We start from the raw sequence: 24410 nt of genomic DNA, 5'->3' as shown, positions 1-24410 counted from the left end.
TTATACAATTGACTCTCGTAGACTGCCCTGTGATGTTGAGAGGTTACGGTTGGGGGCAGAGCGCAACACCACTTCACTGGTGACCTCAACGGGAACGACCATGAGGTGCGGCCCAATGGGCTCCGGTCTAGAGGGCTGTGTATGCTCTGAGGCGTCAGACGTAACATGTGCTGGGCTGGATTGTGCTCGCAACGACGCCAGCTCCATCTCTGCGGCAAGATCCGGGTCGTTCCCGTAGAGCACATCAATCTTTCGCACCAGCAGTCCCTCTGTCTCCGGAGGCTTGTCCTCCTCCTTTGTCACCAGCCTCTTAGAGCGACTCTTGAAGGAGGCGTAGCGGATGGAGCGTTTGAGAAGGTGCTTTCTGTAAGCCCTTTGGATGACCACGGCGGCCACCTCCTCCTCCATGCGACGGAGGGTGGTGGTGATGGGCGCAAAGGAAGCTGAGGTGGGGTTGTTCATCATGAACTTGGCCTCGATGCTGATCCGCATGGCTGCCATCTCCGTGGTGTCACCCAGCACCTCCTGGGTGACGGCCAGCAGGATGTCCAAGCAGTGGATTTTGTCCCCGGTGACTATGGGCAAGTCCATTGCGATCAAGCGGATCCGGTTGGGCTTGGCGATTCGCAAGGGCTCCTGCAGTGTGTCACAGAATTCTGATAGGCGGCTGTACTCCAGGAACTGAGTGCCATTGATGTCAAACTTCTCCCATGTCTCGTTGAACATCTCAAAGTCGTCCTCGCACAGCAGCTCACCGCTCTCCTCCTGGGCCACATTGAAGTTCTCCAGGATAATGGCAATGTACATGTTGACCACCACCAGGAAAGATATGATGATATAGCTGCAGAAGAACATGATACCCATGCCAGGGTTGCCACAGTTACCTCTAACGTCTGTGCCGGGGTTCTCAGCGTCTGGGTCGCAGTCAGGAGGACCACTGTTTAGGATGGGGAGTAAAAGCCCATCCCAGCCTGCCGAGGTTGTAATCTCAAACAGGCAGATAAGACTACTACCAAACGTCTGGAAGTTGAAGATGTCATCGATGCCAGCTTGTTGTTTGACATAAGCAAAGTTCGACATACCGAATATGGAGAAGATGAACATGATCAGGAAAAGCAGGAGGCCAATGTTAAATAAGGCAGGAAGTGACATCATCAAAGCAAACAGCAGCGTCCTAATGCCCTTGGCTCCTTTGATGAGACGCAGGACTCTGCCTATTCTGGCCAGTCGGATAACTCTGAATAAGGTGGGCGACACAAAGTACTTCTCTATGATGTCTGACAGCATTATACCTGAAATGGAATGAGATGTACACCGGTTAGGAAGCAATCAAACCTTTCCATCCAAGAACACTATTTAAGCCCATTTAAGCACATAAACTGCCTGTAAAAATGTGCCAGATTACATACCTACTACTGAAAGGATGACCACAACAAAATCAAAAATATTCCATCCGATAGTGAAGAAATATTGTCGAAGGGCAAACATCTTGAGCAAACACTCTCCGGTGAAGACAATAATGAAGATGAGGTTGATTTTGTAAAGGAAGTCGTCCTTCTCTTTACTTTGGCCGTCTGTCTCAACCATCATGGTCACCATGTTGAGGCAGATCAGCACCATGATGAAGATGTCAAAGAACTGCTGAGAGATGAAGTCAAACACCACACCTTGGATTTCATTCTTCAGGGGCAGAGGGGCATGGGAAGAGAGGGCGAGAGAGACAAACAGAAATTCCACAGGGTAATTTGGTCTGTTAACACCAGTGCTGTGCCGAAGAGGATGGTTATGTCATGCGTTCCTAGGTGATGTCATATGCTGTTACTGTCTTCCTAAAATACAGAATGACCTTGAATTTTCTTTTTCAAAAGGAGAATGAAATTCCACTGTCCTTTTTGTGTCTTATGCTTTAGATAGAATAGAAACAGAGTGGGAAACAGCTGGCCTACAGGTTAACGTTTTTGATGCATCAAAAAAACACACTTTCATGGATACCCATAGGATGACGTTTCAGTCTGCGGACATGCCCCTTTGCGGGGACGAGAGCTGTCCCCTCATTGATAGCAATGTTAAATAGTATGCCTGTGGGGTCGTTATGAACATATTTAGTGTATTCGTATTGTAATGATTATGCAGTTGTAACTGCAGTTGTAAGCAAAAACACTTTCCTTACATTTGTTTATCCCATTACATTTTGTCTATAACATGTCACTTATTTTCTATGGGTGTTTTTATTTTTATTGGCTCACCTCCACCATGCTATGGGTGCTTACTTGGAGTGAATCTGTCTTTAGATTAAATAGATTAAATCAAGTTACCACCACCAGTACTAGTACCACTACTATTATTACTATTACTAGAGTAACATTAGGGTGTGGTTATAGTAACTAAATGCCAATTTTACATTGCATACCGAGGGTCTTGGGATAGGCTTCACAGGCTTCTTGGAGCCAAGTTTCTTCATGGCTTCATGGTATTTCTTCTGCTCCTCAGTCATGAAGATGTCATCTCCAAAGTGCAGAAGCAATCAACAAAAAGTTATTATTGGCATTCATATACTGCATCATCAATTCAAATTCTGCATATTTAATCTAGAGTCTGATATATGGGCAAACCTGGATTTTCCCACCAGCAATTGATATTATGAACAAGTGAAAACAATTATCTGATACTCATCTTTTTCTTTTGCTGATTGAAATTGTCAATAATGACACCAATGAAGAGGTTGAGAGTGAAAAAGGAGCCAAAGATGATGAAGATGACAAAGTAAATATACATGTAGAGGTTGATCTCATATGAAGGCTGCTCCTCCGGCTGGGGGACAACAAATGGGTTTAAAAAAATATAACATCAATTTCATAATGCTGACACCACCATTATCCGTGTGTCCTACAAACTTTGTATCAACCTGATTAAGAACAGCATGGGCTTAAATGCAATAGTATTAATTCTGTATTCTGTTTTTAACATTTTTTAATCTAAAATATAGCATTGTGAATAATATACAACACACTACAAAATACAAAGATGTTTTGTTCAATTGTATAATTAGTAAATGAGTACCTCTCGTGAATCCACTGCAGCATACATGATGTCCATCCAGCCTTTAAATGTAGCCTGCAGAGAGACAGGGCACTACTTTAAGATGCTATACAATTGTGTTGACATGAAGTTAGTGGGGAGTGATTGAAAGAGCTACAAATTAAATCTGGGTCTCCTGTGGCCACGAGTCAAAATTGCAATTACAATAGCTGTTTGTTTACAAAGTCTTCTAGCACTGGTTAGCTTCCATCTCAAAATCTGCTATCCAGACCATTGAGATAAGATCCTAACATGTCAACTTAACAGGTAATAATACATATTTTCTTTTGATGTGCCTACTTTTTGTAACAAGCTACGATTTGACAAGAGACCATACCAGTCAGGAGAAATTAATACGCCAGTGGAGGCTGGTCCATTGAGGACGTTTAAAAATTCCCCCAAAATGAAATTAAAACTTCTAAACCGTACATCTGCTGCACAAAATGTAAAAAAAGAAAAAAGAAAAAAAAATGAAAACCTGGCTCAAATAGAAGTACCCTCAACAGTGGTCCAAAATGGTTGAACTATGGGACCGGAGGAAGCAGGATTTTCAAAATCACCTGATTTAAAAAATAGGTCCGTTAGCATCATTCAGATAATGCTGTTGTATTAAATTAGACACTCACATATCACATCTTACCGTTAGCAAATCAATTTATTTGTGAAAAAGTTGCTTGGGATCATAACACATTCACAGTGTTGCTTTGATTGATATAGGCTACAAAATGTGTCCATAACTGGCTGGTTAGTTCACTGCTACTGTTTTCTAGCGTGGTGGGGTCAGGCGGGGCCGGCCCCTCTCAGTCAATAAAAGCTACGAGAGAGGTGTGCATGCTCAACATATTGCTCTCCATTGAGGCAAGGCAATGGTCCGCTGGCCCCATGGTCAGACTAGTGGTTGTATTGCCAGAGTTAAATACCTGGACTTTACGTGGGTAATGGTAAAGGTTGTTTGCCAACTTGATTAAAAGCTAAGGTATCAGTTACTTGTTCAACACCCCGACCGCTTGATGATATTATAACTAAGCCTTCAAATTTAACAGTTAGAATGTGACTATCCACAATCCACTTGACTTAACTGTGCATACTGCATGTATAGAAACCACAATAATGTGCAATAAGAGAAAACAGATAATCAGTGGACAGGAGCTATAAAAGTCCAGGTACTGTACACAAACTTCTGAACTGGTCGTATATTATGAAAGCTTTTATTTTGAGCATTATTGCTGCTATGGGAATATACAGTATAGCGTGTAGAACAGTGTTTTATTGCATTCTATTACTGCCGATGTGTTTTGTTTGACTGTGTGCATCTGAGAGTTTTTGACTGGCCCCACCTGAATTTTGGTGTTAAAAACACCACTGCTCTTTTGGGACAAATCCTACCTGACTAGAGAGCAGGGGCTTGTCCAGAAACAACACCTATCCTGTGCCCTCTTGGCACTAGATCTGAAAGGATTGGATACGTTGGGGTTGTTTTTGGACCTGGCACCCAGAAGCCCTTGTGCTCACCACTTGTAGCAGAGAGAGGTAGCCCAGGCCCACATTGTCGTAGTTGACCTTAACGTTGACCCAGCGCGCCTCCTGGGTGGCTTGCATGAGGGCAATGCAGTCACTCTTGTTGTTGACCTCAGTGATGGGGAACAGTTCATCAGTGGTGGTGTTGATGCAGCGGTAGAACTTTCCGGCAAACAGATTGACCCCCATGATGCTGAAGATTAGCCAGAAGATGAGGCACACTAGCAACACATTAAAGATGGAAGGGATGGCCCCAACCAGGGCGTTCACCACCACCTGCCCGTGAAGAAGAGACAACAGTCATGACCACTACAATCACCTCTGGCACAATACACCTTCATTAAGCCAATAGAAAGATTATCGAAAATGGACAGCGTATAGCCATTGGCTTAATCGGCTTAATCTATCAACCAATCATCTCCAACAACGACTTCCCCCTAACCCTCCCCCTTTTTACGTTTCCCTGGTATGCACTCGCCAAATCTGCAACAGGGACATTTCAGAAGAAGTTTTTGATGCAGTTCTGTCACAAGTGTGCAAACTGCATGCAGTAACATCAACATCAATAAAGGTATCAATAAATGTACAGAGGATTTGTTTGAGAAAACTAGTCTCCAAAGAGATGTTTTTGCTTGCTTGCCAACAGGTTATTGCAGAAGCTTAATCTACCAGGTATGGCCAACACTGTGCTCTGTGTTAAGACCACCACCATCAATGGCCAGACAATCCAATTTTACTAGTATTATGTCCTTTGCTGTCGATCATGGAGGATCAAACCAAGATGTTTCAAGAAAGAGATACCTGCTCTGATCGCTGGCAGAGACAAACACCAGGATAGTAAGATTGCAAACAAAGACTTCAGGATAGTGTTTGGCTCGCCCAGAGACCTTCGTTAGCAGCAATCAATGGAAGTATAGTAAGTAAGGTGTTGTTATCTATATCTCTGTTTGCAATTATACTGTTGACTAGTCTTCTTCTCTACCGGCTATTGCAGCAAGTAGGCTAACTTAATGCATTTGTCATTTATCTTGACTTGACTTGATCATTCTTGACAGCAAAGGACATAGCTAAAACAAATTAAATGGGATTATTTGGCCATGGAATTGGTGGTCTGTTTCTACATGACTATTCCCACTGGTTAGACACACTGGCTGAGTCTGGGTTAGGCACAAGCGCAACACACATCGACCGCAGATTCTGAGGGTGTATTAGGCTTTTTTTTCCTCTGTGAAGCCATTATTAGCTAGCTTGCTATGTCCTTTGTGAACTAGCTAGCTTGTATTGTTTTTTTTCTTCCTTTGCGCCCAGTACAGGGGGAATGTTTTTGCTAGCACACCTCAAGTTCCTGCCCGGGTTCTGCCTCCATTTGTAGCAACGCCTCGCAGTAGTGTGATTTGCTAAAATTAAATTATGACAAATACTTTACTCAGTAAGGTCATGCCCATAGACTTCGATGGCCACTCCCAATTAGGTCAACTTTGAGTGGTTGATATTCCAGGCTTGTCTGTGCTGTGCACAATAGCCAGGGGACGAGGTTTTCTTAAACGTTTCAGTCAGCACTCTTACCTCAGTCAACTCTGTTACAACACCCATGTTGTGAGCATGCACCTCAGCCAGCTTGGTTAGGAAAAGGGACAGTCAGGTTAGTTTAATATGGACACAAATGTCTACGGTAGGGACTAGGGGTTATATGTGTGTGCAGGAGGGTTCTATATTTGGATGAGGCAGGCTGTTACTCACCCTCATCCCCTCAAATCTTGACAGGGCTCGAAGAGGCCTCAGAGCCCTAAGTGTTCGGAGAGATTTAATTGGTCCAAGTTCAGAGTAGCCCATCCAGTTAGCTCCTAAGCTAATCAAGGAAACCTGAAGTGGGATTAAAACTTTATTTAAGTCATTACAACTAATGATATCAAATGGTTGACTTCAGAAAACTGTAATTTTTGCTGACAAAACAAAATGACAGATTTGAATTACTTGCTGACTTAACATAACACAAGTTATGTCTCTCTAGGTTCTATTTATCATTGAGCTCACATTCACAATGATAAAGAACTGTCTTGTCTAAGTGAGGTTTAACGTAGAAATAGTAAAATGGACATGTTCATTTCATTTAAAAAACAAAAGAATGACACTTACATCCACGATGAGGAAGTCCAACCAACACCAAGCATTAGTGAAGTAGGTTTTATAGCCGTACGCTAACCACTTTAAGAGCATCTCAATGATAAAGACGTAGGTGAAGATTTTATCAGCATACTCAAGGATGATTTTGATGGTTCGGCGCTTTTCAATGTTTATGTCTTCAAAGGCCTGTCAAAAGTCACCCAGAATGAATGGTTATCAATTAAACTATAACATCATGGCTTTCAGAATGTTATAAAATGGATATCAAACCACAAGAGCAACACAAAGGACACAATGACAGTACCCATTGTAATTGTGAATGATTATAGCGGAACCCCGTCCTTACAGCCGGAAAACCATTTTATTGATTTTATTTGATTACAACACATTCTATTGGCCATCCAATGATGAATTTCATGCTTTAATCAGCTATCAGCATCAGTGGTCACCGGAGGAATTACAACAGCACCCTTTAGTGAGCATGGCCGCTAAATTGATAATTTGTTCAGCAAAATTTCAGTTAGCATAGATTCGCAACGAGTCTCTGGCAATGAGTGGGTGGGGCAGTTGACACCGGTTGGTCAGGGCAGTTGACACCGAATCACCAAAGAATCTTTGGTTCACATGGTTTTAGGGGCCGCAACTATGTCATCTTTTTTTTGTCTGCAACACTTTTATTGAATTACAGTATATTGTCGTATGTCGTAAAAAAAAAAAAAAAACACATCATAAAATAATAATGTTAGTGGAACTTTACAGTTACCAACACAGCCTACAAATGTTGTCACTGACATAGGTGAAACATGATGCCACAATGTCTGTTGCCCCGCCTTACCGAGTACCAAAAAAGACTAAAAGTGAAAAATAAACAAACGAAAGGAATTCCCACGGGAAACCACATTCTTTTGAGCCAAACAAACGCCCATAATTGCGGAGGAGACCCACTGCACTCCCCTTGTGCTTGGTGTATTATATTAGAATTGTTGGAGCACTTGGTCCCTGACATGAGTTTTAAGTCCTTGATTAGGGACCAGAGACATACTCTTGTTTCTTGATTAATGTGTGTATTTTGTATTTTGTTGAGTTGTGTTTTTTAAGCTGTTGTTTTGTAGTTATGTTTGTATTGTAAACAGGGCACACCGGCAAAAGACACCTCAGTCTCAGTGTGTCTGCCTGGATAAATAAATACAATAACAAAATAAATAGATATCTCCTGTGTCTTTTTTGTGTCTGTCCTGAAAGTATCTAAGCTCGTGAGACCTGAGGGAGGTGATTAATAAGTTCAGTAACTTTATCAAAAATAAACCTATAGGACTATGGCTGGGTCCACTGAGAAGACTCACTTACCAGAGCTCCACTGCTGAGGAGGATCATGAAGATAATGAAGGTCTCAAAGTAGTCATGCTCCACGATGGTGAAGCAAGTACGACGGAGGTTCCACCACTTCTTGCCTTTGCCCTGAGTGATGTCCACCGTCAGACATGGCCATTTCCTCACACATTCTGAGGGGAGAGAAATGTCAACAATGTGTCTTTGTATCTTGTTTGTATTTTTGTATGTGTCCCTAAGGTGATGTATTTAGCTCAAGTTGTATAGCAGCACTCTGTTATCTCTATTCAAGCTCACAGTGAGAGCCTAAACAAATCTGTAAACAGAGTGGAGGGTATTTGCAAAAGTAACTGTCATTGAGTTATTTGAATAATGTGCTCAAGGCCCCCTTATCCTTTTTTTATCTGCCATATAATTGAAATAACTTAATGGAAGTTATTTACAAAGAGGAGTACAGTTTTAATTAATGCAATTTACAATCAATTGGCCTATCAATACAATGAAATTATGAATATAATATTCTATTCTTTATGAAATTCATCCATTGTACAGCACTGCATTTTACAAAATACCACGTTGGCTAGGTAATTTCAAACAGTGACCAGCATGGTTGGGGTCAAACCTACTATTGCCCATCTCATCCCTCTTTCTAAAATAAAGGAACAAACTAATGCAGGGAGTGAGGTGGAGGTAAAAAAAAAAAAAAAAGAAGATGTATTACAGCAGTGAACTATACTTCCTGTGTACCGTCAGTGAAGAAGGCCTCTGGTTCCGTCGGCTCGGGCTCCTCCTCTTCCTCATCTTCCTCTTTCTCAGGCTCAGGAGCAAGGTAGTCCACCGTGCTGCACACCGACGACTCGTCATTATCCAGTGCCCCCATCAGCTAGGAGGATGAAGAGAAAGATTGAATGATTAATGCACAGCTTCATCCACAAAGAATTCCCCCAGCGACCCTTTATATAAGGAAGTTCTGCCCAAAGAAAAAACATGGAATGTTGTAGCATCTGTCCTTGGAGAACCAGGTAAGTTTTGTCCACACAATAGCCAGTAGTGCTATGCATTCATTGTGGCTAGGGAAAGTTCATCCACATTACAAATTTGTAGTAGCTCCTTTTATTGACACCTAGATAGTAGTCTATGGTCCAACAGCATGAGTCAGCCAGCCAAGATTTTTTTTACTTCGCTTCACCTAAAATTAGCATTGTTGGGTGTGAACAATGAACCTGTTGATAATTGATTCAAAAACGACATAGTTAACTGTCTACAAACTCATTTTAAACACTTCACAAATGCCAAAAGTGTTACCGCCCCTTGTTGGCATGCTAAATATAGTGTGAAAAATCATAACTTGCTAATAATAATAATCATAATAACAATAAAAATAATAATAATTAAATCTGCAAACAGTGATTAGCGTCTAGCCTCATGGCAAGGTCATGGGATCAAACTGCGGTCTGAGAATGGTCAAGGGAGAGCCTTGGAGATGGGTTTATAGCGATACGGTAGACCGTCTTCGATTTATCAGTTTTTATATGACAGACCACACCCACAAGCCCAACAGTATGGCCAATCATGACCATGTTAATGATATTGGCAAAAACTGTACGCCAGGGCATACAAATTATGGCATTTATGGTCCCCCATTTATGGTGCCCCATTCAAAACACAAAGACAAACAAAAACACAAACAAGTCACAGGGAGGACTTACAGGAAAGCCTGTCTAAAGAGGTGAGTTTTAACGCCTGATTTAAAGTAGGAGAGTGTCTGGACTGTCTTGGTGCAATGCAATTACTAACCTAAGCCTTGACATCAAAAGTGCAGATCCCACTTACACCATAATATCAGCAAAAACTGAATTTGAAACTTTAAAGTCACCCATTCAGTAACACTTTGCTTAAAGGACCTGTGCAATCAGAATCAGCATTTTGACACTGATTGATTACACCCAAAGTCACTAATGACACATAAACTATGATTTAATGCTATTGATATTATTGTTTTTAGACTCCAAAATTGCCTACGTACCTAGTTTGGAATGTACATAAAACCAATCACCGATGACTATTCTGTAGCTCCACTACTACACACCCTCTGCCACTTTAGCAGTGAATCTATCTCAATTTCAGTGGCCATGGTCTGACACTGATGTTACAAAAGCATGAAAATGTGATATAAAGTCTTAGTTATTGTGGTTTGAAGTAAGCATTTATACACTATGCACCGTTAAGTTTGCTCAACTGCTTGTAAGCACGCACTGTTTCGTTTCATGGGAAATATGACCGCATCTGGCTGGCTAACTGAACAATCTATGCTAGTTTTCATCTGTTAATTAGAAAGGGGAAACACATATAGACATGACATTGTATAATTTACACTTACTTGATAAGATCTGATTGCACAGGACCTTTAAAGCATATAGTTATAATATGTTCATAGCACATATAAGACTCACATGTATGACAGCATTATTATTATAATGTCTTATATCATCTCATAATGATTACCTATTTCAGCAAATTTTCAGTCAGATAAGTCTATTCTTATCAATAGATACTGATGTTTGTCCTGATTCTTATCATCATAAGCAAATGGATAGCACAAATGGTCCTGTCTTTACTATCAATATCTTAAATTTGCCATCAAACCTTTAAATGTTGACCATGTTCACTTTCTCCTTCTGACGACCTAGACTCATCGTCGTCATCATCTGGGTCAGACTCCCCCTGGGCGATAGGCACATTGAGGCTAATCTCTGCATCCACTATGTACCCTGAAGGCCTCCCCTCAACCATGCAGTTAGATGGTCGGTTGGCCATTTTTAAATCCTGGTCGGTGTCCAAGTGGTTCAGGGCAAAAGCCTCCTTTTTGGGGTCTTCTTCATCCCCCTTGCCCTCCTCCTCCTCCTTGGCCTTTTTGCCTAGTATCTGCATGGCCATGCCACGGAAAAAGGCCTTGACCCAGTCTATGCCTCTGTTTATCCTGCCAATGGCGATCTGGAGATTGTTCATCTCTCCGTCATCGTCTCCACTGGACAGGTTGTCCCCACTGAACGAGCTGAGCAGCAAGGCCAGGAAGAGGTTCAGCACCTTCGAGGATAGAGAGAAAACATAAGGATAAGGAAAAGAGAGAGGGAGAGATGTGTAAAAAAAATAAAAAAAATAATAAAGGCAGGGAGACTGAGGGGACAAATCATGCAACAGACATAACACATTTTGACTTAAACATAAAACATTACAAAAAATAATTTTCCTATCTGCATGGCATGAAACAAGATGACTCTTCTACATTAAGTATCAAGTTGGTGTTGTCCTGTGATGGCGCATCAATAAATATTATGTTGTCTGCCGGCTCTTGTGGAGGCGGCTATCTTTAGTATCTAAACCCTGTTAGTCCATTTCTCGGTTCCTATTTCCCAGGTTTAGATGGGGATCATGATTACATGGGTCTGGGGAAGGCTGATCTCTCTCATTCCATTGTGGGAGCTGAGAATCAGTGAGGGGCACAGGGAATGGGCTGAGAGGGGCAGCAGGAACAGGGTTGCGGGGGTGGGGGGTCGAGAGAACAAATCTGAGAGGGCAGAAGGGTATAGTAGTGACAATATATGGTTGGAGACCATAATGAAGAACTAAAGGACTTGGGGGTCAGAAACAGCAAACAGGCCTTTCGAGAAGGTTTAGAGTTCATATTTATAACATGATATTTACTATGGAATAAAACATCCTCAGACAGGTATAGACAGAAAATACCTTCTCAAAACACAAGATCAGCAATTGGAAAATAAATGGCGGTCCTCTACTAATTCAAAGAGCAATTTATAGTGAGGTAGAGCATTTCTTGCAACTCTAACGTAAATCCCATATGTTCTATAAGGTAGAGCATCGATAGGACATTTGATTACCTCCCTATCAATTAGTGTGCATTTTGCTGATGTATGACAAAGTCTTAAATCAGATCCCCTGCCCCTCTCGCCATGCCACTTGCTCAGCTGTCCATGTTTGTTGCCTCCTTGCCAGGGGGCTCACTTGAGCTGGGTCTTAGCACATACCCAAGGTCAAAACCACTGTTTGCTGGCTCAGGTCATTTGACTTAAATAGAAGCCCCCTCTAGCTCAATAAATAGCATGTATCGCTTTGCTTTTTTCTGTCTGTTGTTTGGGGGGGGGGGGGGGGGGGGGCATATATTAGTTTTGGCACAAAGGGGACATGCCACCCAGTGCTTTTGTTAGCTTGTCAAGATGAGCCATTTCCTCTTCATTCTATGAATAACCCCACAGGAAATGCATTTGGCTCACGTCGTGAATATGATGCTTATGTGATCAGCTGTGATGAGCTCACCTGCATTATTTTAGGATTTGCACACACACAATAACAGATGAAAGAAGAAAGCAAATTGTGCAGGGGAGGTTAAGAAACCCGGTAGGGCTTGTCGAGAAGCCTCCCTTAAAAAGTAATAGAATAATAAGAAAAAAGTAAAATAGAAAATTAATATAATATTAATAATAAAATTTAAAAAAAAAACGTATGTAATTGTTGGTTAGTCTAAAATGTTGGCTAGTCTAAAATTTGTATAGTGAGACAGAAGTTAAAAATAAATTGATTAAATGAAAAAAAAATTATATGAAAGGAATCAATTGAAAAGGAATATTAAGACAGTTCGTCCGACAGTTCATTTTTTTTTAAATTGGCCAATGTTAGTGCAATCTTTCAGATGATCTGGGAGGCAGTTCCAGAAAAACCAGACCTCTGTTGAGAATTGTCTTTTACTACTTCTGAAATAGGCAGTATGGAGATTAGAGGATGATCTTGTGGGGTAACTGTGAACTTGTTTGTTGAACTGAAACATGTTGTGAAAGTTGATAGGTAGAAGATTCATTTTGAAATTTAAAACAAATTGGCAGATCTGTAATTTGTTGACGTCATAGATGCTAAGAATCTTAAAGCTATAAAACAAAGGGTATGAGCTAGTGAGGTGGTCAGAGAAGGTCTCCATCCTTACACAACGCTTCTGCAAAATGAAATGGTGATTTAGATTGCTCTTGTGAGTGCTGCCCCAAACAATGTTACAGCATGAAGTAAACAGATATATCATAGTATAGTTCAAATTTACAGTAATTTTCCTAGGTAGAAGATATCACCAATATTCCTAGCAATTTCGTTGGATTGTGTGATTTAAATTTTTTCATCAATATGTATGCCTAGAAATTTGGAGAAAGGTGCACAGGTTAGAATATTATTCAACATATAAATGCATGTCCTTGTTCTGTGAGGCCATTGCGTAATGTCTGGGACAGTGGGTTCCGTGGCCCCACATTTTGCACTCCTGTCTGCCTCACATGTTGTCTACTGCAATGTCAAGCCACCTCAGCCAAACATTTTGTGGATAACCAGGCCTAAACTTACCTGAATAATGAAATGCCATACTCAGCACATGCAATTATTTTTCCACATATTCTCTTATATTAATTTCATAATACTGGATTCCTATAGTTCAGCTCCATTAATTGTATTGCTACTGAATTCATATTTCAGCTCCTACTAGAAATATTGTTACATTGCTACATTGCTGTTCATAGACATGATGTGTATATATTTTTCACACTGTACTGTAAGCCCCCCTACTGGAAATTATTCTGTTGCCCAGCTGTCTGTCTGTCTGTCCTTGGTGTCCCTGGGGGGGCAACAATAGACTCCCTATCAGCTGACCACCAGATCTCCTGTATTGACTGAGTATTATAATACTATAATCACTTGGTCTGCAGAGATTTCAGATAACAGTTATAGAGATTTACAAGTTAACAGTAGCGGCAGATGTTCAGAGTTTAGGCACTGCATGTGTTGTTGAGGGGCATTATCTGTGATCTCTGAAATGTTCACTACTTAAATAACATTAATCCTGCTTTAGCATTAACTATCTATTTATACATCTATATCAAAGCATAATAATAAGACAAGGCTTACAAAATGTACAGATGCAACATTTGGTCATACTTAATTTATGTTTAGTTAATTAACATTCTGAGTATAGTACTACATTTCCTGTATTATCAAATCCTTTGTGCAAAATGATCTGTGGATGGAGGTTAAGGTTTAAGGTTGGCATTCAAGATGAAGATTACAATTGAGTTTAAGGATGAAGCATTATTGCACTCACCACCAGGTTTCCGATGACCATAACCATCATGAAGACTATGAGGCACATCCCGGCTCCAGCCACCTCCATGCAGTCCCACATGGTCTCGATCCACTCCCCGCACAGGATACGAAACACGATGAGGAAGGAGTGGAAGAAGTCGTGCATGTGCCAGCGTGGTAACTCACAGTCAGCGGCAATCTTACACACACAATCCTTGTAGTCCTTGCCGAAGAGTTGCATGCCCACCACCGCGAAGATGAAGACGATGATGGCCAGCACCAAAGTCAGGTTCCCCAAGGCACCCACTGAGTTCCCAATGATCCTGATCAGCATGTTGAGGGTGGGCCAGGACTTGGCCAGTTTGAAGACACGCAGCTGCCTCCAACACACAGTACATTAATGAACAGAAAGACAAGCAGATACACAAATAGCGGTTTTCATGGACGGAAATTTTGCTGATGCTATGTTGAATCCTGTTTTAGGCTGACCAGGGACAAGGGACAATGATAAGATGAATAGCCAACCATGTCACTTTCAAGTTGAAGTCCAAACAGAAATTAAAATCACTGTATATTGTCCCAGTCAACTGAATGATTATAAAGGAAAGATTCCATGACGTGTAGTTTATAGTGGAAATCAATAGAGTGTGTCTTACCAAACGGAAGGACCTAAGGACTGACAGGCCCTGGACGTTGGCCAGCCCCAACTCCACCAGACTGAATGTGACAATGATGCTGTCGAAAATGTTCCAGCCAACCTGGAAGTAGTAGTAGGGGTCCATGGCGACAAGCTTGAAGACCATCTCTGCTGTGAAGATCCCAGTAAAAACCTAGAAGGGTGTACATATCATCATTTCAAAAAATGAAGCCCAGCTAGGTCCATATGGCAAACTTTGATTTAGGTGTGAAGGCTCATTGAGGTCTGAAATATCTCTCTATAATATTCCCAGGTTCTGAACTATCTGTCTCACCAGGTTCCCCACAGACAAAACATCTTCAAACTCAGGACTCATAGGATAGTGCTCCATGGCCATGAAGAGAGTGTTGAGCACAATGCAGATGGTGATGCCAAGGTCCACAAATGGGTCCGTCACCACAAACAACATCCACTTCTTACAGAACACCCAGGGCACACAGCAGTCCCACTTTAGGAAGGTGTTGGCGAACTTGTACCATGCGGGAGGACAAGGCCTTTGGAGATCCTCCAGCTCTATTAGAGTGAGAGGAGAGGAAGGAAGTATGAGTAAGGGGACTTATATTAGTCAGCCAGGGTGAAAGTGGAGGGGAGAATGAAAGGCATCCTTTTCGCCTCTCCTATCTCTCATGAACACCGTCAAAAAAGACGTTCAGATGACTACTTAAGGTTACTTACAGGTTATTTACATTTACATTTATGGCATTTAGCAGACGCCTTTATCCAATGCAAACAAATACATTGAACATACAAAGATGCTACATGACAAATCTTTCATCTCTTCATTCTTGACTTAATTACATAATTACGGACAAGGAACAGTAAATACATGGAATCTACACGTTCCGGTTTCAAAATATGATCTCCATGGTATGGCTTTCCCTGGAATGTGTGACTCCCCTGGAATGTGTTACTGCTCCCCACATATTTCTTGCCACGTTGCCAGTCCTAAATCGAAAAAGCTGGTGTTTCTGAGAATTAGCTGAGAGATTTAAGGCTGCATGAGAAAAATCACTCATCAAAAGTAAAATGTTTGATCAGGTTCGCTGGTGTACAAAGGAGAGGTCTCAGACAGAATTAACCTAGCCTGGCTCCTGGTCCGTATGCTTTAGCCAACTCCTATGACTATCGTTGGCATGACATAATAAATCATATACAGTGCCCTGTGTCAGTAATGGGACAGCGAAGCACCCCCTCCTCTCTCGGCTCCACACTCCAAAAACCCGGATCCAAAATTACTGAGGTCAAAGTAAAGATTGTCAGCCTCCACCTGATAATACCTGTGCACATATCGGCCTCAAGAGGTTGGTTACCCAAAATATAGTTTCACAGTCTATAGTCAGACTAAACTCTGGGATCCGAGATTACCCAAAATACAAATAAACATAATCTAACACCAGGGTTCTCCCCAAGTTCACAGCCCCACTCTTACATTATTTGGGAAGAACCCTGTAACACATACCTTGGCTGTTAATTCACCAATACAGTTTTGGGATATTTAGTAACATACTTGATAGCCATATTTTACAGTCAATAAAAAAGCATGAAGGAACAGCACTAAAGCCACTAGTGTCTGTAGATGGCATTGACATGTCCAACTTCCTAAACACATGGGATATGTTTCAGGGGTATTTAGGCAATACTCAAGCCATTGAAGTAAAATAGACCGTAACAGCGGACAACACAGAATTCAAGCCCAACTGAAATAGCCAGGCTGAAATAGTCGAAGCTTAGCACCAAGAGGGCATGCAACTGTACGTTAACAGGGATCTCTCCTTCACACAATGTGATTAACACTACTCTGTGTGGCAGGCTTCAGACAATGCTTCTGTCATGCTACTGTAATGACTGAGAGATCAGAGTGCCATGTTAACAACCGCATCATAAGCTCGGCAATTACACTTCACATTAGAGCATTGCCTGCATGCAGTCCAAACTAAGCCTGATGCATTTCAAAACTCGCTATTGGGACATGACACATCTCCTAGATGTTTATATCTGTCTGAAAGGCACAAAACAGAGCTCAGAAATAGATGTCATGGCATAGATGCTGTATGTAGAGGTAGATATGCATGTAATACTGTCATTTATATGAAATAAATATTGAAGTTTGGTCACATTTCAGTTAATTTATCAATCTATTCTCAAACTATTTTAAGTAGAAATACTATCATTGCCTCCGTTTCTATAGTTATTCAATCATCATCATCATCATCATCATCCTCATTATATTTCTTTCTCATACCCTCCATGGCTGTGGTGAGGACACTGAGAGCACTGCCAGTTCTATGTTTCAAGCCAGGCTCCTCCAGGTGACACATGCTGTGCAAAGAGCCCATGGACCTCTTCTTTTTGTGCTCGTCCTCTGTAGCAGACTGGAAAAAGATGTTTAAACTCATTATTACTGGTCACAAGTTGTCAGAACTGTTGGCCGACCTCTGTATTTAGAGCCAAGAGGACCATATAAAAGCCAGAGTACAAAGTCATAGCATTTGGTTCACACTAGGTTCAAGTAATCAAATCAGACAGTTGCACTTATAATTCTCCCAAGATCATTAGGCAAAGCAACCTGCATTTACAGACAAACACCAAGAAACCTGGCCAACACAACATGCATTCCCAGCCCTGAGGCAACATTCTGACCTACGACCTTTGACCTGATAAGGTAAACCATAGCAGAGGGTCACAGACTAACCTCTTCTTCTGAGGGCACACGGTTGATGACCAGTCGGGGCACGATTCTCCCATTACAGTCCTTGATGACTTCATCCTCCTCTCTGAGACTCTGCTCATCATCCGCTAACTCTGACCCTGTGTGATGACTGGTAAGGGTTGCCTGACTCCCAGCTTGTGCCTGTCTCAAACACCAATGATAAATAAATCAATAACCGATGTTAGAAACATTTCCAGCTTTAGTTTGGTTTAAGAGAGAGGGCTAGGTATGTCACAGAGCTTGGCTACTATTTCTCCATTACGTGAATACAAGTCTAACTAGGAATGAATTCAGAAACAGTATAAAAATTAACATCCTCACTATCACATGTTATATGTCTGTGATATGTAACAACATATAATATTCAGAGGTTTCCAAAAATTATGTTCACATCATAGTTTGTGGATATGATATCTTTTCATGTATTAACCTATTCAGGTATTCAGGTTAGTCTCTTTGTAACCTTGTCCCCAGGCCATTGCACACAGCCTGGAATAACAAGGACTCAAACCTGGCCTTTGTGTGAGTGAATTTACTGAGTGAAGTATTTGTCATTATTTGATTTCAGCAAATCACACGACTGTGAGGTGTGGCTCTGGTGAAACGTGTGGCACTGGAGGAGGTGTTGTGGTTGGTAGATTAAGCCGATTAAGCCAATGGTGATGACAAGCATATTCTCCAGGTCTTTGTATTGCTAATGCATCAAAGGCCAAGTTTGATGCGTTGGTCCACCAGACCTTCTGAGCACTTGAGCGGAAGTGTCTGAGAATAAGGTTAGTCTCTTTGAGAAAAAAAAACAATAAATAATCTCTTTATAAGAAAGACTTTACAAGATAGACCTGGTCCAAGACAGCAGCAAATTACAGACATAGACACAGATACAGTACATAGTTAAATAGTACATACATACATATATACTATATACATATATTGTATAATTCCATACAAAACATACAATCACACCTAAAAGCAACCAGATGAGATCCTAATGACAATCACTTTCTTCAGTAACCTGTGAATCAACCAGCCCTCAAACAAATTCAAATTATAGCTTGCCGGGTATTCCCACACCACAGAGCTGAATAATTACACTTAACACTTATTTGTTACACAACACTTTTTGCCATGCATTCTTCGGATTGTGGAACTGTTAAAACTGAGAATTGGATCGAAGTTTCTGTTTGTTTTCTGACCATCAAAGAAAACCGTCAAAAGAGAATAGAGATAAAACTGCAGTTCTCCCAGAGCAGCTTTGTAGAGTAAACGATACCAATGTTTCCTATAACATGCCAATGTTTCCAATACCCTTGTAGGGATACCGACTGTAACCTGACCTGCTCTTGGTTCTTGAGTTGCTCCATATGCCTCTGAAACTCCTCCTCTTTCTCCCTAGCCTCTGCCAGAGTGGCCTCATTCTGTTCATCATAGGCCATGGCCACGACAGCCAGAATGAGGTTGATGAGGTAGAAGGAGCCCAAGAAGATGACCACCACAAAGAAGATCATGTAGGTCTTCCCCGCTGCTCGAAGGGTCTGAATTGGGAGAGGCAGGTACAGAACTGTGAGGACACTTTATCAGTCTGAGATAGTTGTAAATTGTGCAGTACAGAGAGATCCCTTATAAACCTCCTCTGAGTCACTTTCTGGCACTGCAGAGTGCTAACATTTTTTACAGCCAGGAATGCCAAAGTGTTGGAAACTCTAGTTCTCTCTTATCAGTAACTAAGTCTATAGTAGAGAGTGTAACTCCTTTTCTGTCCTGTGCAAGTACTTTACTAGTCATAATTTTTGTATTGTCCCTTTTAGGCTTTTCCAATCATTTTACAAAAATAAACCCCTGGTTTAGGAACCACAAAGCAAGACGTTTTCCATGGACATAACATGGCAATACCAGTGAAATTGTAAAGAACTATATGCTAATGCAAAAATCTAATTTTTGAAAACAAAACTAGAAAGACATGACAATTGAATGTTAAAAGGAAATGATAAACCATGTCTTAATAAAATGTGGGTGACAGCAGTTCAACAGCACATCTAAGCATTAAAGAGGGACTGCATTGGCTGATTTCGCCTTGATTTTCCTCCTCCTCCTCCTCATTAAAAAAAAAAAATGCAACTGAAACCAAGATTTTTTTCTTGTAGGTGTGGTTTGATGTCACATCCTAAGCCCAACCTTCAACATTTGTCAGGGAAAGAAGAGACATCACAACTGGCTGAAAATCACGGTCTGTTTTCGGACTGACTCAATTTAAACTGAACTTGAAAATACTGGGTTTATGTCCAGTGTCATTATTACACTTTTTAGTCAATTTGGGGGCTAGAATTTATGTATATGACTACTACCAATGCTACATAGACCGTTTTCAACGGGAAAAGATGGTTTACCTTAAGTTACTCTATAATAATAACACAAGGAGTAAATAGTGAGGAAAATAAGTGCCAACCAGCTGGAACAGGTTCTCCCAGTAATCCTGCGTCATGAGTCTGAAGAGCGCCAGGAAGGCCCAGCCGAAAGAGTCGTAGCTGGTGTATCCGTAGTTGGGGTTCCTCCCAGCCTTTATGCACTCGAACCCTTCAGGGCACTTTCTATCAACAGGGCAGTGGTGAAGAATCAGTTTGCAAAGCCATCTAACATCTAGCTACAACACTGATTGCCTGATTAAAACTTGGACTTACAGTATATTTGACAGTTCTGCATTTTCATTGTATTCTCTATCAGAGAAGTATGCTTTCTCTTAATTTCTCTTAAAGGAGCTAACATGAAATCTGGCTCCCTTGTGGCCACAAGTGGAAATTGCAATTACAAGGAGCCAACTATTCGATTAGATTTGTCAAGGCCATTATATGCTGTAGTACAGTAAACAATGTTATGTGTAGCTCTTAATATAGTTGCTGTTTTGCTAGAGAGGTCTAGTTCAACATTCATAGAGAAGAGTTCTAAACATACATGACTGCATTACAATTTATTGGAATTACATTGTTCAGTTATAATAACATACCCAGCATCAGAGCTGTTTCCGCAAAGAAGAGCATCCAGGCTGCCTTCCAAATAGTAGTGATTTTCTGCAATTGACAGGTAAATTCAAACACAGAATAAAATCTATTTAGCCAGTATGAAAACATCAGCATGAAGTTAAGGGACAGACTGTTTTTTAAATTATTTAAACCTACCAATGTTGTCAATATATGCCATGTAATCAAATGTACTATTCGTAGTGTCATTGAAGGCCATGGTGTCGTTGAACACTGGGGTGGTGTCGTAATCATCAAATCCTGTTTGGTTTGTGGGGATTGGCCACCGGACACACTTGTTGCGCAGATTTCCCATGAAGATTTGAAGCCCGACGAGGGCGAAGACAGCCAGGGCAAACACGGTGAGGATCATCACGTCCACCATCTTCTTCACTGACTCGATCAGCGCACCAACGATGGTTTTCAAACCTGACCAAATAGCGTTAATGCATGTCAGTGAAATAGTAGAACAGAAGGCCTTGCATAAACCTGAACCTTTGACATCACTAACATTGTCAATGAAACCACAGATCAATAAGCCATCCAATAAGCCTTATCTCAATAGAAGGGTTTCCAACAACAATAAACCTACACATCTCCAAACATGACAATGGGCCTGCTAAAACTATTAACCTAATCCAGCTGTGTTCTCATCTGAGAATATGTATTCTCATTTAGTTCAGTTCAGTTTACTATCACAATTGAAACAAAGGTTGAGCATTCAAACCAGATCAAATCATCGATTAAATGCATACAGGGAGAATGCTTTTGAAGTTTCTATATATAATAAAATATATAATTCCTATTTGTCTAGTCTCGCCAATACTGGTAATATGTGTCAACATGGTGAAAAATGAATGAAAACATACCAGGAATCACAGTGATTGTTTTAAGCGCTCGGAGTACACGGAACGTCCTAAGGGCTGACATGTTGCCTAGATCAACAAACTCAGTAACGTACCTGAGGAGACAGACACATTGTACATAGCAACACCATTAGCCAAAGGAAACTCATTGAATTATCCTATTTTGGACAGGTTGCATTAAACTGTTCAAACTGTCACTGCTGATGCACTGCCGGCATTCAGTGTGGTATATGATATGTTTTAATGGAGTCTATTTTTAGATTGGTCCACTACTTTGGCCAAATGGCCTGGCTAACTGGCAGTGCATGAGAGGGTGGTCCAACCATTTACCCATCTAGCAACAAGAAGTGTTGTATGTCATTTGCCTGTTTACCTCATAATAATTTTCTTCTGCATAATTTTTCTTATTTTACAGTGTTCCAATTTGTTTTTAAATTCCTAAGATTAAAGGTACAGAATGTAGTTTTGTGTTTTGTTGCCCTATGTAGCCATACTGAAAATCTAAAACAAACAAATGATACATACAAATGTAAAATAGGTACAGAATAGGCAGAAGTAATGTCTTCCATGAATAATAACTTAACCTTCTACACTACATTTAGGAAAATATATTTCATTGTTAACCATGAACCAATTAACTAACATGTCTATCACTGGTTATTCAGATACTTACGCCATGCTGATCACCATGAAATCTAGCCAATTCCATGGATCTCGAAGGAATGTAAATGACCCCATACAGAAGCCTCTAGAGAACACTTTGACTGTTGCCTCAAAGGTATAAATACCAGTAAAAACATATCTGCAATGAGAAAGCATTTCATAACTCCAATGATCACTGCAATGTTATGTGTGTACAGTGTACATTTCTGCATTAGTAGTATAGTATGTTGAGGAAAACTGATTAAGAGGAAAAAGAGTATGTTATATGTATACTCACTCAACAGTTTTACTCCATGGCGGTGGGTTGCTCATTGTCATAAATATGCAGTTCGAAAGAATGGTAATCATTATGAACAGGCTAAATAATTTGATATAGAGTCAAGGCAAATTCATTGGTACTCTGATTGTACTCCAGTTAGTGACATCAAGGCTGTATGTATAGATAAACAATACACAACTTAACTCAAGCATAACTCAAACAGTGCATTGTAAATAATGTTATTATTATAATCATTATCAAGACCATCCTGGCTAGCCCCCCTCCAAAATGTTTCCAAAATCATAAAGGATATGAATGTATGAGAATTTTTATGGATCCTCTTCTCAGAAGATTGAAGGGGCTTAGAATGTAGCAAGCTGATTCAGCATTGAACCTGAAGATTGTCTGTCCGCTGGTGATCACAATAAAGGTCTGAAAAAGATTGCATAAAGGGCATCCCTATATTTGGCTGAAAGACTAAAATAACCGATTGTTGTTGTTGAAATACAAGGCAAACTTTGCTGTAACCATGAAAATAAATGCATGCATTCGGTAATTATATGGGAATACGTAATACATTCTTCCATATATAGAGAAATACAAGCAAGCTAATCAAGGCTCATAGCCTACCTGGCTAACAATCTACATCACTGCACTTGATATGAAGATATATATGTTTTAAATGGTTTAAGTTTAATTGCCTAGTGATACTGCTGGTTGTGTCATGATGGCCAGGACTGACTTTCTGTGTTTTGTAGAAGGGGTCCAAATCCTCCAGAGGAGTGTTGAGCATCTCTGGGGGAGCATCTCCATAGATCATTGGCACACTCTTGCCAGCCTCCAGGTCGTTGCTGGGGGCCAATGGCCCTTCCTCCACATACCCCTCTACTTCAGCTGCCTTTTTCCTTTCCTCCAGGAGCCTCTCGATCTCCGCCAGTGATTCTGAGGTGAAGTGGTGGAACACTTTGGCGCTTGTGGGAGGGAGCACGGGTGCCATCTTCGCATTGCGAAGAGATACCACCACACCGGGGTCTCTCTAGAGTGAGCTATGAGGGGAGAGAGAGACAATGAGAAGAGATACCACCACACCGGGGTCTCTCTAGAGTGAGCTGTAAGGGGAGAGAGGGACGATGAGAAGAGATACCACCACACCGGGGTCTCTCTAGAGTGAGCTAGAAGGGCAGAGAGAGACAATGAGAAGAGATACCACCACACCGGGGTCTCTCTAGAGTGAGCTAGAAGGGGAGAGAGAGACAATGAGAAGAGGAACCATCATTTAGCATAAACTGAGAGAGAGAGAGAGAGAGAGAGAGAGAGAGAGAGAAGAGGCAGAGTGTGTAGTGAAAAAAAAACCTCAGAATTAGAACAGAATTACAAATGATTACACAAACATTCTGGAAAACCAAGACATTGAGCATTTGTAAAGCTTTATTAACAACTATTGTTTTAATATGAGTATTAAACATGCAGGCAGGGCTACCTCATCACAAGCGTGACTCCAAATCACCTTCAGCTATATTATATGACCTCCCCCTCCACAGGAAGACCTATACGGGTCACAGCACCAATGTTTCAACCTGGGTCCAAGGGCGACACTTGACTTTACTGTACATGGCTCAGGCAGGGCTACCTCATCATGAGAGCCTGAATCCAAATCACCTCTGCTACACTCAGGTTTGCCAGACTCACAGGTGGAGCCACTGATTTACAGTTTATACCCTGGAGAGGCTATAGGGAGCACTAATCTGACAAACACTTGACAAACTACACCCTAAATTTGCCCTGTCCCATTGAAAACCAATGCAATTTAATAGAACTTTAACCTTTTTTTTTGTTTCTGACAGATATTCTTCTAGTCCAGGTTTTCTTTTTGTAGTTTATTCACAGACATTTGCAGTAAAAACAGAAAATAGAATACAGAGGAGCTTACCTACTTCCGGCCTCCATTTTAAAATTCATTGCACAGATTGCCACAGGCATTGTATGATTTATCAAATTTGAAAGCTTGAACCCACCTATTCAA

General features: G+C 41.0%; 1 protein-coding gene across 1 annotated transcript; it reads right to left on the bottom strand.

Annotated features, from left to right (window-relative positions):
* Nucleotides 1-23387, bottom strand: scn4aa (sodium channel, voltage-gated, type IV, alpha, a; the record flags this gene model as incomplete). Its single annotated transcript, XM_083687662.1, has 25 exons — nt 23130-23387; nt 22692-22819; nt 22406-22486; nt 22139-22267; nt 21469-21560; nt 20759-21028; nt 20587-20650; nt 20032-20173; nt 18908-19120; nt 17571-17729; nt 17121-17250; nt 15153-15391; nt 14838-15011; nt 14201-14557; nt 10696-11136; nt 8797-8932; nt 8068-8222; nt 6733-6906; nt 6337-6459; nt 4591-4872; nt 3061-3114; nt 2670-2811; nt 2411-2505; nt 1410-1680; nt 1-1292 (listed from the first exon to the last, which is right to left on the bottom strand). Exons 1-25 carry the CDS (start codon nt 23382-23384, stop codon nt 1-3), a joined length of 5598 nt encoding a protein of 1865 aa, XP_083543788.1. The 5' UTR covers nt 23385-23387.
* Nucleotides 23388-24410: the final 1023 nt, after the last annotated feature.

This window comes from Argentina silus (genome assembly GCF_951799395.1).
Source record: "Argentina silus genome assembly, chromosome: 16".
NCBI classification, from domain to species: domain Eukaryota; kingdom Metazoa; phylum Chordata; class Actinopteri; order Argentiniformes; family Argentinidae; genus Argentina; species Argentina silus.
The sequence above is the reverse complement of the archived record's forward strand: the minus strand, read 5'-3'. Positions and strand labels throughout refer to the sequence as shown.